The sequence below is a fragment of the Grammomys surdaster genome, unplaced genomic scaffold (assembly GCF_004785775.1).
Source record: "Grammomys surdaster isolate TR1022 unplaced genomic scaffold, NIH_TR_1.0 126086, whole genome shotgun sequence".
NCBI classification, from domain to species: Eukaryota; Metazoa; Chordata; class Mammalia; order Rodentia; family Muridae; genus Grammomys; species Grammomys surdaster.
Genome location: NW_021620894.1, coordinates 3,539,375 through 3,555,048, shown reverse-complemented (window position 1 = coordinate 3,555,048; position 15,674 = coordinate 3,539,375). Strand labels below are relative to the sequence as shown.

Sequence of the window (15,674 nt, the reverse complement as noted above, 5' to 3'; positions counted from 1 at the left end):
TGCTGGGATTAAAGATGTGCGCCACCACTGCCCAGCTGGTTTTATTTTTAAAATGAGAATGCAAACATCTTTTTGTAGAGTTAATGTAAGTATGAAGTTGGGACAAAATGTATGATGCATTTAGATTTGGAGGAGGGAGACAAAGAGAAGGGCTAGCTGCAATGGAATTTGCTTGTAATGTCAACACTCTAGGAGGTAAGGCAGGAGGATCAGGACCTCAGGGGAATCTTTAGCTACTTGGCTAGCCTGGGCTACAGGGGAGCCTGTCTCCAAAGAAAAGGTATCTTATCTGTCACATGATGTTTCAGTAAGTGATAACTACCACTTATTCTGTGTTTCTGATACTGGTTTTTAATATCCCAAACTGGTGCCGGGCAGTGGTGGCACACGCCTTTAATCCCAGCACTTGGGAGGCAGAGGCAGGTGGATTTCTGAGTTCGAGGCCAGCCTGGTCTACAGAGTGAGTTCCAGGACAGCCAGGGCTACACAGAGAAACCCTGTCTTGAAAAACAAACAAACAAAAAATAAAAACAAAACAAACAAACAACAACAACAAATCCCGGACTGGGTGAACTTGAACTCCTGCTCTCTGTTGAGCACAAAGATTCCAGGCAAGTCCTGCCTGCCTGTTACCCTTTTCCGTTAGATTTATGTGGACTTCTGTAAAATTACTTGTAGATTTCTATGACTCTCAGCAGTCTCTTCTCTTTCCAGATCCCACAGTGTACGATTCTCTGTTGGTACTTAGTACTGGGCACAAAATATTCACAATTATTCAAAGTCCTTAAGGGCAGCCAGCTCTGTGACGCCTCCACTTAACACCGTGCCTTGAGAGGAAAAAAGTGCTTCATATACTGCCGAGCCAGCCTGCCTCAGTTGCTTGTCTGCCATAATTAATTTGGCCATGATGATTTGGGTCTGTGGTCTTTTCTCCTCACATCTTTGAGATTAATTAAATCCTGTGACTGAATTAAATAAAACTTGTGACTGAAACTGATCACTAACCACATACGGGCCGAGTTCTGTTCCTCTGGCAGCAGGGTATACATACGTTTCCTGTGCATGTTAAATAGCCCCAGCTCCTCCTATGGTACCTTCATCCCTTATTTATTTTTTTCTTTGCTGTTACAAATGGAGTTACAATTGGTAAGTGCTTTTGTGACACTCACCATCCCAGTTACAAGGCAACATAGCAGGTGTCACATAAACGGCACAGTACCGGAAATCAAGCATACCATGAATACCTTTTAGAACAGCAATTCCGAAATGCTTTGGGTACGAAATGACAACAAAAACATTAATTTTACTATTGTACACATTTAAATTTGGCGGATATATTTTATTGAAACGGTTATTCTTTAAACATACACATTCCTCCATCTGCATTTTCTTACAAACATTTATTATTATTTTTTTTGCTTTTGCCCATCAGGTTTTTTTTTTTTCTTTTCTATTTTTCACATTAAAGACTCAGCTGGCTTGGTTTGCAAAGTCAATGGAAGAAGGTGGTTTGGAGCCAGTCATGGCTCTCCCTCTAGCTTCAGCCCACTCTCTGTCTTATTTAAACGCGAATGGCTGATTCTGAGCCTCTGACTTCAGTGCCTTATCTCTCAGAATTTCTCAGTTCCTCGTATAATGTCTGATGTATTTTTTTTTTTTTTTGGTAGCTTTCCATTGGGAAGAGTTTCCAAAGTAATTTGGGTATTCAATGGTATTAGTTTCTAATAACACATTTAAAGCATTGGAATTTCCTTTTCCGACAAAGGGGACTGATCCCTGCTTGAAGAGCAGACAGGAAACCCGGTGCTCAAAGGCAGGGAGCAGTGAGAAAATTGCTTCTGACAGCACAGCTGCAGCCTTCCTCGTAAGCTTGTTTGGCTCAGGGACTCCAGGAATGAGAACGCCCGGAATTACATAGCAGAAAAGACATGTTGCTTGGATACCATCCTCCAAGAAGGATAAAGTGTAGTCAGAGTAACGGGCTTTAAAAAAAAAAAAATCTTACAATAAGAGTTAGTATAAGAAGCATTCGAATATGCCGGTTCTCTCAAGTGAACGGGCACCTGTGTTGTTCCCTCAATGTCTCTTATTTCTACCTCTTTAAAAGGAAGACAGAACTCAGGTTAGGACGGTCACTTTAAGCATGCACAAAGCCCACCCAAACGAACCCAGAACTTAACGCAAGCATCATTTCCTACGCACTTTTAGAAGGAAATGTGTGTACGTCCTGTGAGGACTCTCTTATGCCAATAAAATGTAAGAATAAGAAGCCGGAGACATGGGGGCAGTAGTGGGCAATCAACCTTTTCCCTGGCAGCGTCTGAGTCCTTTTTCAGAGAACATTTCATCTCAGCAGCCACAGCCGGCTTCCTCTTTCCGCTAGCCTTTGCCCTGGTCAACAATAGAAAATGCTCGGCTCCACCCACCACGATCAGCTGACTTTGCATTGTTCTTTGAAGGGCTCCTTCCGGCTTCGCAGCTAAGCCTTCAGTGTCCTAATCACCAGAACATCTAAAAGGCAAGTTAATTGTCCTGGGATGGCTGCTTTTTTTTTTTTTTTCTTCGTTTAAATTTCTCAGCCATCTCTCTTCTCCATGTGTGAGTTGTATTGATAACTTTTTGCTGGTAGTGAATCCTCCCTGCTTATTCTTTCCCAAAATGCCACCAACAAAAAAACGTTATCAGCCATGAGCTGAACCCGCTGCCACCACCCACTCCTTTCGCTCGCCACCCGCTCCCTGATGGTAGTTCATTCCAGCCCAGCCCACGGCAACACTTTTCTTGGAGTCTACCGCTGAGAAGAAAGACGTTGAGGAAGTGGTTCAGCCTCTCAGCGGGAAGAGGAGGACCATGAGGGTTTTCGGTGCCTTTAGGAAATGATCGCTGAAAATTTAAGGCCTAGAATCATCCAAAGTCCCACACTCACATCCTTCTAGAATGAAAGAAACGGGAGAATCGCCAAGTTTGGGGCCAATATCAAATGTCCTTGGACCTACTGAAAGAAAGGCCCACTACTCTCTATTCCGAACAGTCTTGAAATTCTGGTTTCACGGTTTCCCAGAAAGAGGAGCAGAAAGTGGTGTATGCAAGGGGATCTTTCAACATCCCTGAGAGACTTTCTCTAGAGGACTGTCCCTAAGGACATTCATTAAGTGATGTATAGTGAGTATTTGTTTCTTCTAGAAACATCCAGCAGAAAGTCTTTAGGGGAGTCAGTCAAATTGGAGTAATGAGCCGAAACTGCCCCGGGATTGATAGTTTTGATATCTGTTGGCAATCCTCTGAATATCAAAATGGAAAACTCTTCAGAGAATCATCTCCCAACTTGGTTGGACTTCCTCCTTAGCTATTATTTTAGGGTTCCATGGAAATTGGAAGATTGGCTGTGGATGAGGTAAGAGAAAAACACATTTCTCTGTCTCCCACCGTTTCAAATTCTCCCCAGTTAACGTTCAAACCTTATGACACAAGAAGTTAAGTCAAGGTAGAAAAAAAAAATGTGTTTCCGTCTTTTTTTTTTTAATGTGAATTTCTTAAACGCGGTTCTCTCAGTACATGTTGCAGATAGGTATTATCATAAGGCGTGGGCTTCTGTTTTGACTATCTGAATAAATCACACTAATCCAATACATTTGCAGAAATGAGTAGAAAATTGATCTATGAGATTCCCGCTTCTTCTTCTTCACCGTGGTGACTTGCAAGATCCTAGGTAAGATGTTTCAGGTGTGTGCAGCCTCACCCTTCCCTTATTGACCGAATAAGCTTGGGCCCCTCCCCCGCGCCGCTCTGTCTGAAGGCACAGTGACGGTACCTTTACAGAGAGACGGTCAGTTTCCATCCTCCTGTTTGTTTGGTATCCTATATAAGGAGGGTGCTCACCAGAACTGGTCAGTGCCATTCCTGTAGCTACTTAAGTGAGAGCTTATCTGGCTGAGGGGCTTGCGTGGCTGGTGGACGAGGTCCAGGGGCTAGCCTAAGAGCCTGACTGATCGGGGAAGTGCAAGTCAGGTTCACTCTAAGTCAGACAGTTTGGAAGGCTTTGCTCTGGCTGGGCATTGTGCTGAGTGTGGTTTCTGCTTTGGTCAGGGTCGTATGGTGGACTTTCTTTGGTTCAGAACCTCTCACTTCTGGTCCTATTAGGCTGTATGCCTGAGGGGCTAGCCCCGGCTGCGGTGCTGCTTCACTCGACAGCGTCCGCTGGCTTCTGGAGGCACTGTTCCCGGTGGAGCGGGTGGAGGAGGAACCAGAGCGTGAGCTCCGGGAACCTGAGGAAGAGGAGCCAGGCTTCACGAGGCGGGCTCGGGGGGCTTCGGCGTCTTCTCTGAAAGGGAAAAAAATGAACAGATAGTAGAGATAAACTTTAGTACAGCCAGGGCTGTGTTGACGCTCATTAAAGTTACTTGCATCTAAGATTTTTCAATAAATTCCTCAAGCCATAAATCTCCAAGGCAGTCAGTTAAGGAACTGAGCAGTTCCTTGTTTCATAAGACTTAATGCTCAGTTTAGGAAAATGTTTGTTGAGTGACTGCCAGAGAGGTTCAGCCAGTCGCACCAGGAGGATAACAGCTCAACCGGGAGACGGTCTAGATAGAACTGCTTTGATTTGGGGGTTTGTGTACTTAAACCCTTTCATGTCCTGTGGGTTTATACCCTCTTTATTATCTACCCTTGCTAAGTGGGAATGAATCAGAGGTAAAGTTGAGAATTATGCTGGTTGATTGTTAGCATGACACAAGCTAGAGTCATCTGGAGAGAGGGAAATGTCTCCATCAGAGTGGCTGGTTGGCAAGTCTGTGGGGCATTTTTCTGGATGAATGATGGCTGTCTGAGGGTACAGCTCACTGCGGGTGGCACCACTCCTGAGAAGACGATGCTGGGTTCTATTAGAAAGCAGGCTGAGCAAGCTATGAAGAGCAAGCCAGTAAGCAGCACCCCTCCATGGCCTCTGCTTAGAGTTGGCACCCTCAGGTTCCTGCCTTGAATTCCTAGCCTGCTTTCCCTTTGTGATGGACTGTAAGCTCTAAGGGGAAATAAACCCTTTTCTCCCCAGGCTGCTTTTGGTCATGCTGTTTGCCATAGCAACAGAAAGCAAGCCAAGACAAGGGTGGTTTCCCAATAAAGTGAATCATATCTTCTGTCCCTAGACTGTAATTTCCTACTTGGCAGGATAACCCTTTGAAGAGATTAATAGTACAGGGCACCTAAGGGATGTTTATGTTGACTGGTGACTATGGAGTCGGCATGTAAATGGAGTTCGCACAAACAGGGACGCTTACCGGATTTCGTTAGGTCGGTCTTCTTCCTCGTATCTGTCTTTGCTTTTCTTCCGGATTAGCAGCCAGATCAGGAGGAAAATGAGCAGGGCTCCCGCCACGATGCCTGTCACCGCTCCCGCCACCATGCCAATGCTCTGCACATCTGTTTCCTCAGAAGCACAGACAGAAGTAACGTCAAACATAAGCTCGGAGATGCGTGCACTCTGGAAGCTCAGGACGGGATGGCTTCCAGCGCCCTGCCCTGCGACCCTCTCATGTGACTGCGCCTTTCCATATTCTTGCAAGCTGAAGTTACTGAATCACTCTGCTAGTTTGCTCAGATTTTAGTGACTAAGTCTGTCTTGGTTCACGTTGGCTGGGGAAGTTATTGTGTCATGTTAAAAAAAAAAAAAATCTCCCCCCCCCAAAAAAAAAACAAGCCAGGCGGTGGTGGGGCACGCCTTTAATCCGAGCACTTGGGAGGCACAGGCAGGTGGATTTCTGAGTTAGAGGCCAGCCTGGTCTACAGAGTGAGTTCCAGGACAGCCAGGACTACACAGAGAAACCCTGTCTCGAAAAAAAAAAAAATTCCAACCCTCATGGGATACCTCTGGGCAATCTTCTAGCTCTGCCCAATTTTTCTGAACTGCCCTTTTCTACCGGTAAATTAAAATAGACTAGAACCCCCAGCATACAATTCTGTGTTTGACTGCTGGTAGCTCTCAAACTCAGAACTCAAGGTGAAATTCTATTTGCACATTAGGAACATATATGGTCTCACTTGGATATGACACGTGCTAGGTATTTACTTATTTATTTATTAAGTGCTCACTTAAGCCAGCTGTTCTCCATGGGAGTTTCTCCATTTTTGAGTTTGCACTCTACAAAAGGGAAAACCAAGAAAGAATAGATGCAGATAATTTCACACAGTGGATCTGTGAGGGCAGAAGTGGATGACTGGCAATTTGGAAAGAGAATAGGGGATTACAGTCTCAGTTTGGGAAAGCAGTGTTTGAGTCAAAATACAAAAGACAGGACCGTCTTGTGGTGAACTGGAGACAGAGTGTTTGCTCTGGGCAGAAGGTACAGAGGGTGTGGTAAATGTGAGTGTCTCTGGAGCACAGTGAACAAGGGAAAGCTTGGGGAGAAGTCACAGAGACAGGCAGGGACCAGCTCCCATGGGACCTAATAGACCAGGCAACCACTTGACTGGAGAAGCAATAGAAGAGTTGCGTGGTTCGTGTTACATTGAAGAAAGCACACCGTGGCTGTTCTTGGGGAAATGGAGTGTTTCATGGGGAGGAAAGGAAGCAAGGATATGTGTCAGGATGCTTCTCATGGTGCAAGCCACAGATGACTGTGAGTGGTCCAGGCTGGACCTAATGTGCACAGAGGCAGGTACAAGGATACAGCTTCTATTCTGGAAGTGTTGTCAACAGAAAGTAGTTGACTCTTGTCCTGCCTATTTTTTATTAACAACATGGTCTCTTACTATAAAAATTTGCCTTTTATCTACCACCCCACCCAAGATAGGGTCTTTGGTGGCCTTGAACTCATTATGCAGGTCACCCTGTTCTCACAGAAATCCTCCTGTTTCTGCCTTCTGATCAATGGTGTTAAAGGTATGTACCACCAACCATGCCTGTCTTTTTCCCCCCCTTGGAGACAGGGTTTCTCTGTGTAGCACTGGATGTCCTGGAACTTGATCTGTAGACCAGGCTGGCTTTCAACTCAGAGATGCTCCTGCCTCTGTCTCCTGAGTGTTAGGACTAAAGATGTGTGTAACCTCATCTGGCAAAAAAAAAAAAAAAATATATATATATATATATATATATTATTGCTAGGTTCTTGAAAGGCTGGGGTTTATTTTATCATTACATTTTATTTATTTATTTTATATGTGTGTATACATTGTGAGTGTGTGTAGGAGTCAGGATAACTTGCATGAATCTGTTCTTTCCTGTTCTTTCCTTCCATCATGTGAGTTCTTCCAGTCAAATTCAGATCATCGGATTAGGCAGTAAGTACCTATGGCTGGGCCATCTCCTTGGCTTTGGGGTTTATTTTATGTGAACGAATTCAGTTCAGGAATGTTCTTTTCCTTATGGCCCTACTGCCAATGTGCACTCTGAATAAATTACCTACTAACAGAAATTGAAGTTGTCTTTACTTTTTCACAATCAAAACATTTCATTAATTTCCATGTATGTGTGCATAGTTTTGGAACTATCTAAAGGATAAATTCACAGAAATGTTGATAAGATACAATGGAACACATTTCTCAATCTACGTTAAATAGAATAGATGGTGGCACATGCCTATAATCTTAGCACATGGGAAGCAGAGGCAGGAGGATTGCTGTGGGTTTGAATCCATCCTTGGCTATTTAGGAAGTCTATTGAAACCCTGGGCTGCACAGTGAGACCTTGTCTCAATAATAAGAAAAATTTTACACACACACACACACACACACACACACTGTATTATTAGGATGGATTCGTAATTGAGGCACACTTGTATAACGAAACACTACAGAACAGCGAGAATGCCCAGTTGGTGGGAACACCGTAATTTTAGTATTTGGGAAGATGAGGCAAGAGGAATTCCTGAGTTTGAAGCCAGTATGGCTTTCTAGCAAAATTCAAGGCCAGCGTCAGCTACATGGAGAGACTCTGCCTCAAAAAGATAAAAGCCACTGCTTGCTTAGAACACGCCAGGCTCTGGCTCTGGGTTCAAGCTCCCTACGCCTTTCCCCACAAACCCAGAAAACTTCAAGGCCAGCCAACATATCACAGCTGGAAGCAACAATGAAACAAGGGAGAGCTTCAGAAACAAAAGGAGGCGTGGAAGAAGTCAGGATAAATGGAATTTTACTTCACTGGAGATCTAAAACAGGAAGGACAATCTGTCAAATTAGTCTCTGAGTCTTAGAGGAAGCAGGAGGCAATGGCTGGTCTATGACCACGATGCTACTTACCTTTCTTTTCTTTTTTTTTTAAAGATTTATTTATTATATATGAATACACTGTAGCTGTCTTCAGACACACCAGAAGAGGGCATCAGATCTCATTACAGATGGTTGTGAGCCACCATGTGGTTGCTGGGATTTTGAACTCAGGACCTCTGGAAGTGCAGTCAATGCTCTTAACCACTGAGCCATCTCTCCAGCCCCCCCCCCCTTTTTTTTTAAAGATTTATTTATTTAACACACACGCACACACACACACACACTCTATCTGCATGTACACCTGCATGCCGGAAGAGGGTATGGGATCCAATTACTGATGGGAGCCACCATGTAGTTGCTGGGAATTGAACTCAGGACCATTTAACCACTGAGCCTTCTCTCCAGCCTCTGTGATGCCACTTACAAGGACACACTTAGTTGACATTCTACCTGAATGTGCACTCAGGGTTTACATAGTCTTGGTCTCTGAAGTTTCACCACACTAGATTTTCTCTTTCCAAATCTACAGACAACAATAAAAGGTGCTAGAATTTATACTGGCTAAGAATATAAAAGTACTTAAGATCTTTCCACTTCTACCTCCCAAGTAGGAGATTGTACCACCAGGCCTGGCTAAAGAACCATTTTGTTGTTGTTGTTTCAATATGTAATCTTTCTAATAATTGGTATTATTATTTGTGTGTGTGTGTGTGTGTGTGTGTGTGTGTGTGTACAACCCAGCCTTGGTTTATAGCCCAGACTGACTTTGAATCCATGATCCTCCCGACTTTGAGATTATAGGTAGGAGCTTCCATATCCAGTTGGTCCTGATTTTTTTTCACTTTTACTAACACGATAGCTTCAAATAAAAAGGGCGGTTGTTCGGTTGACATAAAAGCCATCTCATACTGCACACATGTAGGACCTGGATGCTGGAGGCTAGCCCTCTAAAATGGCTCCCAGTGGCTGCTGGGTGTAAGCCTTCTTTCTTCACATAGGCTGTCTATGAATTCCCTCAGAGTGAATAGCTAAGAAAGCATGATCTAAGAGTTCAAGCCCAGCCTGAGCTTCTTGATGAGATATGGCCCAAAATGGGCATTTGAAATCTAGTCTTGAGAATGAAGAATTGCACTGATTTTGTATAACCAAAGTCTCAGATGTGACCTGCCGTCACTTCTGATCACCTCTGTGGTTCATTTACTACAAGTGAATCATGGGCTGGTAACAGTGTTCCGCAGATAAAGGCTCTTTGGCACCAAGCCTAATGGTCTGAAGGTCTATGTCCAGGACTCACGTGGTGGAAAGAACCAACTTCGTTTAGTTGTCCTATGACAGCCACACAAGAGTATGGGGACACGTGCCTGTCCAGTACCACTCCACCCCACCACACATGCAGCACACAAAATAAATAAGTAAATGTAGCTAAAAACCAACCAACCAACCAACCAAAAACTACTTCATCACTTAATGAAAGAAAGAACTGTTAAGATGTTAAAACTGGTCCAAAGGCCACTTGAGACATTAGATTAGGGACAAAGACACTTTAACTTGGAGATTGTGAAGATCGCTGGGGCAAGCGGCAAAATAGTTAATGTTCTACAAAATCTGTGATTTCTGTGGTCACCTATTTAACTGGAATAGGAGTCTTTTTTTTTTTTTTTTTTTTTTTTTTTTTTTTTTTTTTTTTTTTTTTGGTTTTTCGAGACAGGGTTTCTCTGTGCAGCCCTGGCTGTCCTGGTCCTGGAACTCACTCTGTAGACCAGGCTGGCCTCGAACTCAGAAATCCGCCTGCCTCTGCCTCCCAAGTGCTGGGATTAAAGGCGTGCACCACCACCACCCGGCAAGTACCGTACTTCTGTCCAACAAGTATCAGTTGTCTTACAAATTTAACAAGGTCTTCACTGAAAAAGTATGAGCAGGTGGATTTCTGAGTTTGAGGCCAGCCTGGTCTACAGAGTAAGTTCCAGGACAGCCAGGGCTGCACAGAGAAACCCTGTCACGAAAAATAAAACAACAACAAAAAAAAATGAAAAATGATATTACCAAGTAACTCAAGCAGGCATCAAATTCACTCTCTTCCTGTCTCTAGAGCTCGGATTACAGGATGTAGCAAAACACCTGACCTTACTTTTCTGTTTTAATTTTTTGGAGACAGGCTTTTTATGTAGCTTTGAATAGCTCTAAACTTCTGTCTATAGTGGGGGATGACCTTCAACTCCAGGTTATCTGGTTCACCTTCTAAGCTTGAGTATTATGTGTGTATCTCTAAACTCACCCCAGTCTCTGTTTTTGTCTCTAGAGTCTGTGTCTCTCTGTCTGTCTGTCTCTGTCTCTCTGTGTGTATGCACACAGTTTTGTGTGTGTGTGTGTGTGTGTGTGTGTGTGTGTGTGTGTGGTAGTGGTGCTGGCATCCTACCAATGGAGCTACCCATGCAGATGCTATGCCATTGAACCAAATTCCCAGCTCCATAGTTTGGTTCTATCCAGAGGAGTGGCTAATACACATAGGTAACTATACACCCAGACAAAATCACTAAATGGTCTTCTGGAAATAAAGACTTTGACCTTCCTTGACCTTCCTTTTATTCACGATTAAAACATCTTATACTAAACTGCCATGTACCAATACGAATTTTAAACGGAACAACAAAAAAGTCATTATTGGAAGGTTGTGGGTTTAGCTCAGTGGCAGAATGCTAGCATTCTAAAGGTCCTGGGCTTTTCTCTCCATCATAAAAGAAAGACAACCCCGAGATACTCACACTGTACAGTCACCCGCACCACACAGCTCTCCTTCCCAGCCTCGTTGCCTGCTGTGCACTGGTAGAGCCCAGAGGAGGCCATGGTGAGATTCTGCAGCAGCACTCGGCCAGGGTTGTTGTAATCTATAGAAGCAGAAACAGAGATGGTAAATCCCCTCCACAACAGCATCTCCACTGTTTACCGTTGAGCGTCACAGACCTGTGATGTCGAACGGTTCAATGGGATGAACTGACAGAACAGATCCTGTTTAGGAGCATGGGAAAGGGGAGATATTATTTTAAATTGTTGTGCATCCTCGGGAGCTACAAAAGATTGGCAACAAAGGCCCTGGAGCTATTTGGAAGGCTGGGGCATGTATAATATTACCCAATAAAGTGAGTTCAAGGCTATTCTGGGCAACTTTCTGAGAGTCTGTGGAGGAGGGGGTCTGTACAAGGTCCTAGGTCTTGAATCAAAAGGAAAAAAAAATATGGAGAACATTTAATGGATACTAAATGAGTTAATTTAGAGTTTCCCTCACCCTCTCATGTCCGTGCCGTTTGCAGAAAGAAATGGGTTTTATTTTGTTGTTATTGTGGTCCGAGTTTACAAATGAAAAATGAAATTCAAGAGGTTTGACAGCCACCCAGTCATGTTGCTAAGTCCCTATAATCCCAGCAATTGGGAGACAGGACGATCCAGAGTTCAAGACTCTCCTTAGCTATGTAGCAAGCTCTGTGCCAGCCTGGGCTTCACGACACCCTGTCTCAAAAATCACACAGTAACTGCAAGAGAGGTTCACATTGGGTGTGGGGGTAGTGCGTGCATGTAAGCCCAGAGAGAGAGAGAGAGAGAGAGAGAGAGAGAGAGAGAGAGAGAGAGAGGCGGTAAGTTTGTTTGTCAGTGGTTCCTGCCTCCTCTTTTAGTTGCTTTTGTTCTATCACAACAACAGAAAAGCAAACTAGGACATAATGCTGTAAGAGACCCTGCCTCAAATCCAAAATCTCCAAATCAAACCAAGCCAGAACAAACCAAGCCAATGACGACCACACACGCACGCACGAGATTCAGCAGCGTGCCCCAGGGCATCTAGTGAGCTTCTGCCAAGGAAGATTTGGAATTTGTGGATCCTGTTATTATATTTGCAGACTGACAGGGAGATGACTTACCAATTCTAGATTTGGGTGGCAGGTGTTCATCCTCTCCCTCCTTCTCCCGGATTCGCTGCCAGTAATACACAATGGGCTTCGTTCCAGAGGCCGACTCACACTGCAGCGTCAGGTCACTTCCTTCGGTCGGCTCTCCTTCCAGCTCACACTTGGGCTTGGATGGTCTCACTGGTGAAAAAGATTTAAGACAGATCAGTCAAGAGAGTCTCCAGGATGCCAGCAGAAGAACTAAGCCTCACTTAGCGTTTTATTCAGCTCCCTGTCATGCCTGACTTTATTCAGTTTTGAGTTGAAATGCATCCCGCCATGCTTCACCTCCCAGAGCCCTGATCACCTTCTCCTCCTCCGTCCCTCTCCCTAGGACCAGCTGCTACTAGCAGCGCTGGAACCTGAAGTGACTCAGAAAAGAGTCTCTGCTATTTATGGGGACATTTTAGGAAAGTTACTTATACTTTTACTGATACTGAAACAAGGATAAATAGTCAGTAGTTTGTAAGTAATCAAATATTCAAAGGACAGTGAGTCTTAGAGGGTATTATAATGAGCTACCATGGGAGAATCATAATTACAGGCCACAGATATGGCTCGGTGGGTAGAGACACTTGCTGTGTGAGCCTGGAGTCCTGAGTTCAATCCCAGAACCAACAGTGGAAAGAAAGGAGCGACTCCTGAAAGTTGACCTCTCACTTTTGCACAAGTAAACGCACTCAAGCATACACTGGATAAAATAAGATTAGAAAAGAAAGCTATAATTGTGTCGTCTTCTCTCATCCTAGCTAAAATCTGAGCATAAATGCTTCTTTGTGGTGATGTCTAAGTGCACACTACAAAGAACTGCAAAGGTGATTTTACCATTTGCAGCTGTGTATGCCTCATAGCCACTACCTTAAGACGCAGGCATTGCCGGGTGGTGGTGGTGCATGCTTTTAAGTCAAGCACTCAGGAGGCAGAGGCAAGTTGGATTTCTACAGAGCAAGTTCCAGGATATCCAGGGCTACGCACACACACAAAAACAAACAAACAAACAAACACACACACACAAAAAAAAATCCAAAAACCAAAAACAACAACAACAAAAACCCCAACCAACAAAAACCAAAAAACCCTGTCTTAACAAACGAACCAAACCACGACAACAAAAAAGACACGGACATTTATTTTGGGGTCCTACTTTACCTAGCACTTTTAAGATGACGTGGCTCCAGACATAGCGCCCTGAATTCTTCACCTTGCAGGTGTATCTGCCTTCATCACTGGGTTTCAGAGGCTCGATCTGCAGGGAGGCATCTCCTGCCAGGAAGTTGGAAGCGAAGGCCACTCGGCCCTTCTGCTCCTCAGTCAAGTTACTGTAGACATGACGACTGGAATATGTAATGACCTGAGGAGACAGAGGCAGAGGCAAAAGGTGGGACTCGACCTTCTCCTTCTGCTGTCGAGATGAGGAGAAGGCCAGGTGTGGTAGTGTGCATCTGTTATCCCAGCACTTGGGAGCACGAGGAAGCAGGATCACAGCTTCCGGGCCAGCTTGTAACTCACTATGTAGACCAGGCCAGTCTTAAACTCACTCACCTGCCTCGCCTGGGGCAGTGCTGGGGCAAAAGGTCTGCACTACCACAAAGGCCTACGCAGCGTTTATTTATAAAAAGCCTGAACTACTTCGTTGAATACTCAGAAGGACTCCATTTGGGTGGCTTGGATGTGTACAGTCCCACATACACTGAGCACAGAGTTTCTGGAAGGCTAGCAGTCGAGGTTACCAGTGCTTGCCGTAGGCTAGAGGATCGGAAGGAGAAACGCCCTTCCACAGCCTTTTCTTCCGCATTCTTCTACCAGTTGAATGCGTGTTCTCTCTCTCTCTCTCTCCCTCTCTCTCTCTCTCTCTCTCTCTCTCTCTCTCTCTCTCATACACACACACACCACACACACACACACACACACACACACACACACACACACACACACGCTCTCGTTCCCCACCCCCCACCCATACCACCCATAGTCACTTTGTCACACTATCTGTCTCATCACATTTTGTTCTACAGTCTCCTCCACACCACAGGTTGTTATTACGCCCATTCCACAGACAGGCAGCAGCAAAGCATCCGTCTCCATAGCCACCAAGCTCCGCTTTTGTTGTTGAGATGGGGTCTCCAACAGCCAGGCATGGTACACATCTTTAATCCCAGCACTGGGGTGGCAGAGGCAAGCAGATCTCTGAGATGGAGGCCAGCCTGGTTTACCAAGCAAGTTCCCTGACAGATAGGGCTACACAGAGATATCCTGTCTTGAAAAACAAGAAAGAGAGAGAGAGAGAGAGAGAGAGAGAGAGAGAGAGAGAGAGAGAGAGAGAGAGGACTACCTTAGCTGTCTGTGTAGCTGAGGTTGATCTTGCCCATCACCATCTTCCAAGCTAAGTGTGGGGGTTTGCAGTTATACGTCCTTCTTCCACAGATTCTTCTGTTCTCCCTTTTTTGCCCTTAAATTTATTTAACTATCTATTAATAGCTTTCCCAGAAAATTCAGAAATAGAGAAGAAAAGGTAAACATGGAAGAAAAATAATGTTTTAAAAAATACTTTTAGGGGCTAGAGAGATGGCTTAGCAGTTAAGAGCACTGGCTGCTCTTTCAGAGGTCCTGAGTTCAATTCCCAGCAGCCACATGGTGGCTCACAACCATCTGTAACGGGATCTGATGCCCTCTTCTGGTGTGTCTGAAGAGAGCCACAGTGTACTCACATACATAAAATAAATAAATAAATAAATAAATAAATAAATAAATCTTTGAAAAATAATTTTTAAATGTTATCTATCTTGCATGTGTGTGGGTGTGAACATTAGTATATGGAGGTCGGACAGCCTATGGAAATCGATTTTCTCCTTCCCCCACAGGAATCTGTGGAATGGAATGCGGATCACTGGGGTTATCACCTTTACTAGTTGAGATATCTTGCCAGTCAGTGCAAAAGCTGAGAATCGAGGCTGGAGAGAGGGATGATTCCAGTCAGCAAAGAGGTTGCTGGTCAAACAAGAGGAACCTCACGTACTCATGTAATAGCAGGCCATAATGCCGATACCCCTCCCCTGACACCCACCCACACTAAGGAAATAAGCGAACAAATAAATAGACAAGTAAGTAAGCAAGCAAGCAAATAAAACTGTTAAAACATTGAAAACTGACCAAGCCATCTTAGTCAGTCAACAGGTTCTCCAGCGCAGGAGTGAGGAATAAAAGAAAAGAGACGTTAGACAAAACTGCAGCGTGACCCCAGCCAGTTCTGAGGCTGAAGGCTGAGGCGGGGTTTGTTTAGTCCCACTTTTCTTTTAAACCCTTTTAATTACATGCAAGTATTTAGGTCAGTTCTAGGTTGAGGAACCAACAATACAATAGATACAAACAGTCAAGGAACAAACAAGGCAATATACAAAGTCCTGTGATCAATCTTGCTGTTTCTTTCTTTTTTCTTTTTCTTTTTTCTTTTTTCTGAGATAGGATTTCTCTGTATAGCCCAGGCTGTCCTGGAACTCACTCTGTAGACCAGGCTGACCTCGAACTCAGTAATCC

General features: G+C 44.4%; 1 protein-coding gene and 1 long non-coding RNA gene across 2 annotated transcripts in view; one reads left to right on the top strand and one right to left on the bottom strand.

The window, feature by feature from the left end:
- Positions 1 to 1,314: 1,314 nt before the first annotated feature.
- Clmp (CXADR like membrane protein) overlaps positions 1,315 to 15,674 on the bottom strand; it is a 109,398-nt gene continuing 95,038 nt past the window's right edge. The window contains exons 3-7 of the mRNA XM_028755827.1: positions 13,290 to 13,491; positions 12,114 to 12,281; positions 10,965 to 11,087; positions 5,277 to 5,418; positions 1,315 to 4,321 (exon numbers count right to left, since the gene is read on the bottom strand). Of these exons, the coding sequence (XP_028611660.1) occupies positions 4,021 to 4,321; positions 5,277 to 5,418; positions 10,965 to 11,087; positions 12,114 to 12,281; positions 13,290 to 13,491 (936 nt within the window). The 3' untranslated portion in view covers positions 1,315 to 4,020. The remainder of the gene's footprint in view (positions 4,322 to 5,276; positions 5,419 to 10,964; positions 11,088 to 12,113; positions 12,282 to 13,289; positions 13,492 to 15,674) is intronic.
- LOC114611177 lies at positions 2,977 to 5,705 on the top strand. The gene is made up of 3 exons (XR_003709800.1): positions 2,977 to 3,394; positions 3,639 to 3,709; positions 5,336 to 5,705. It is a non-coding gene; the product is annotated as an uncharacterized LOC114611177 (long non-coding RNA).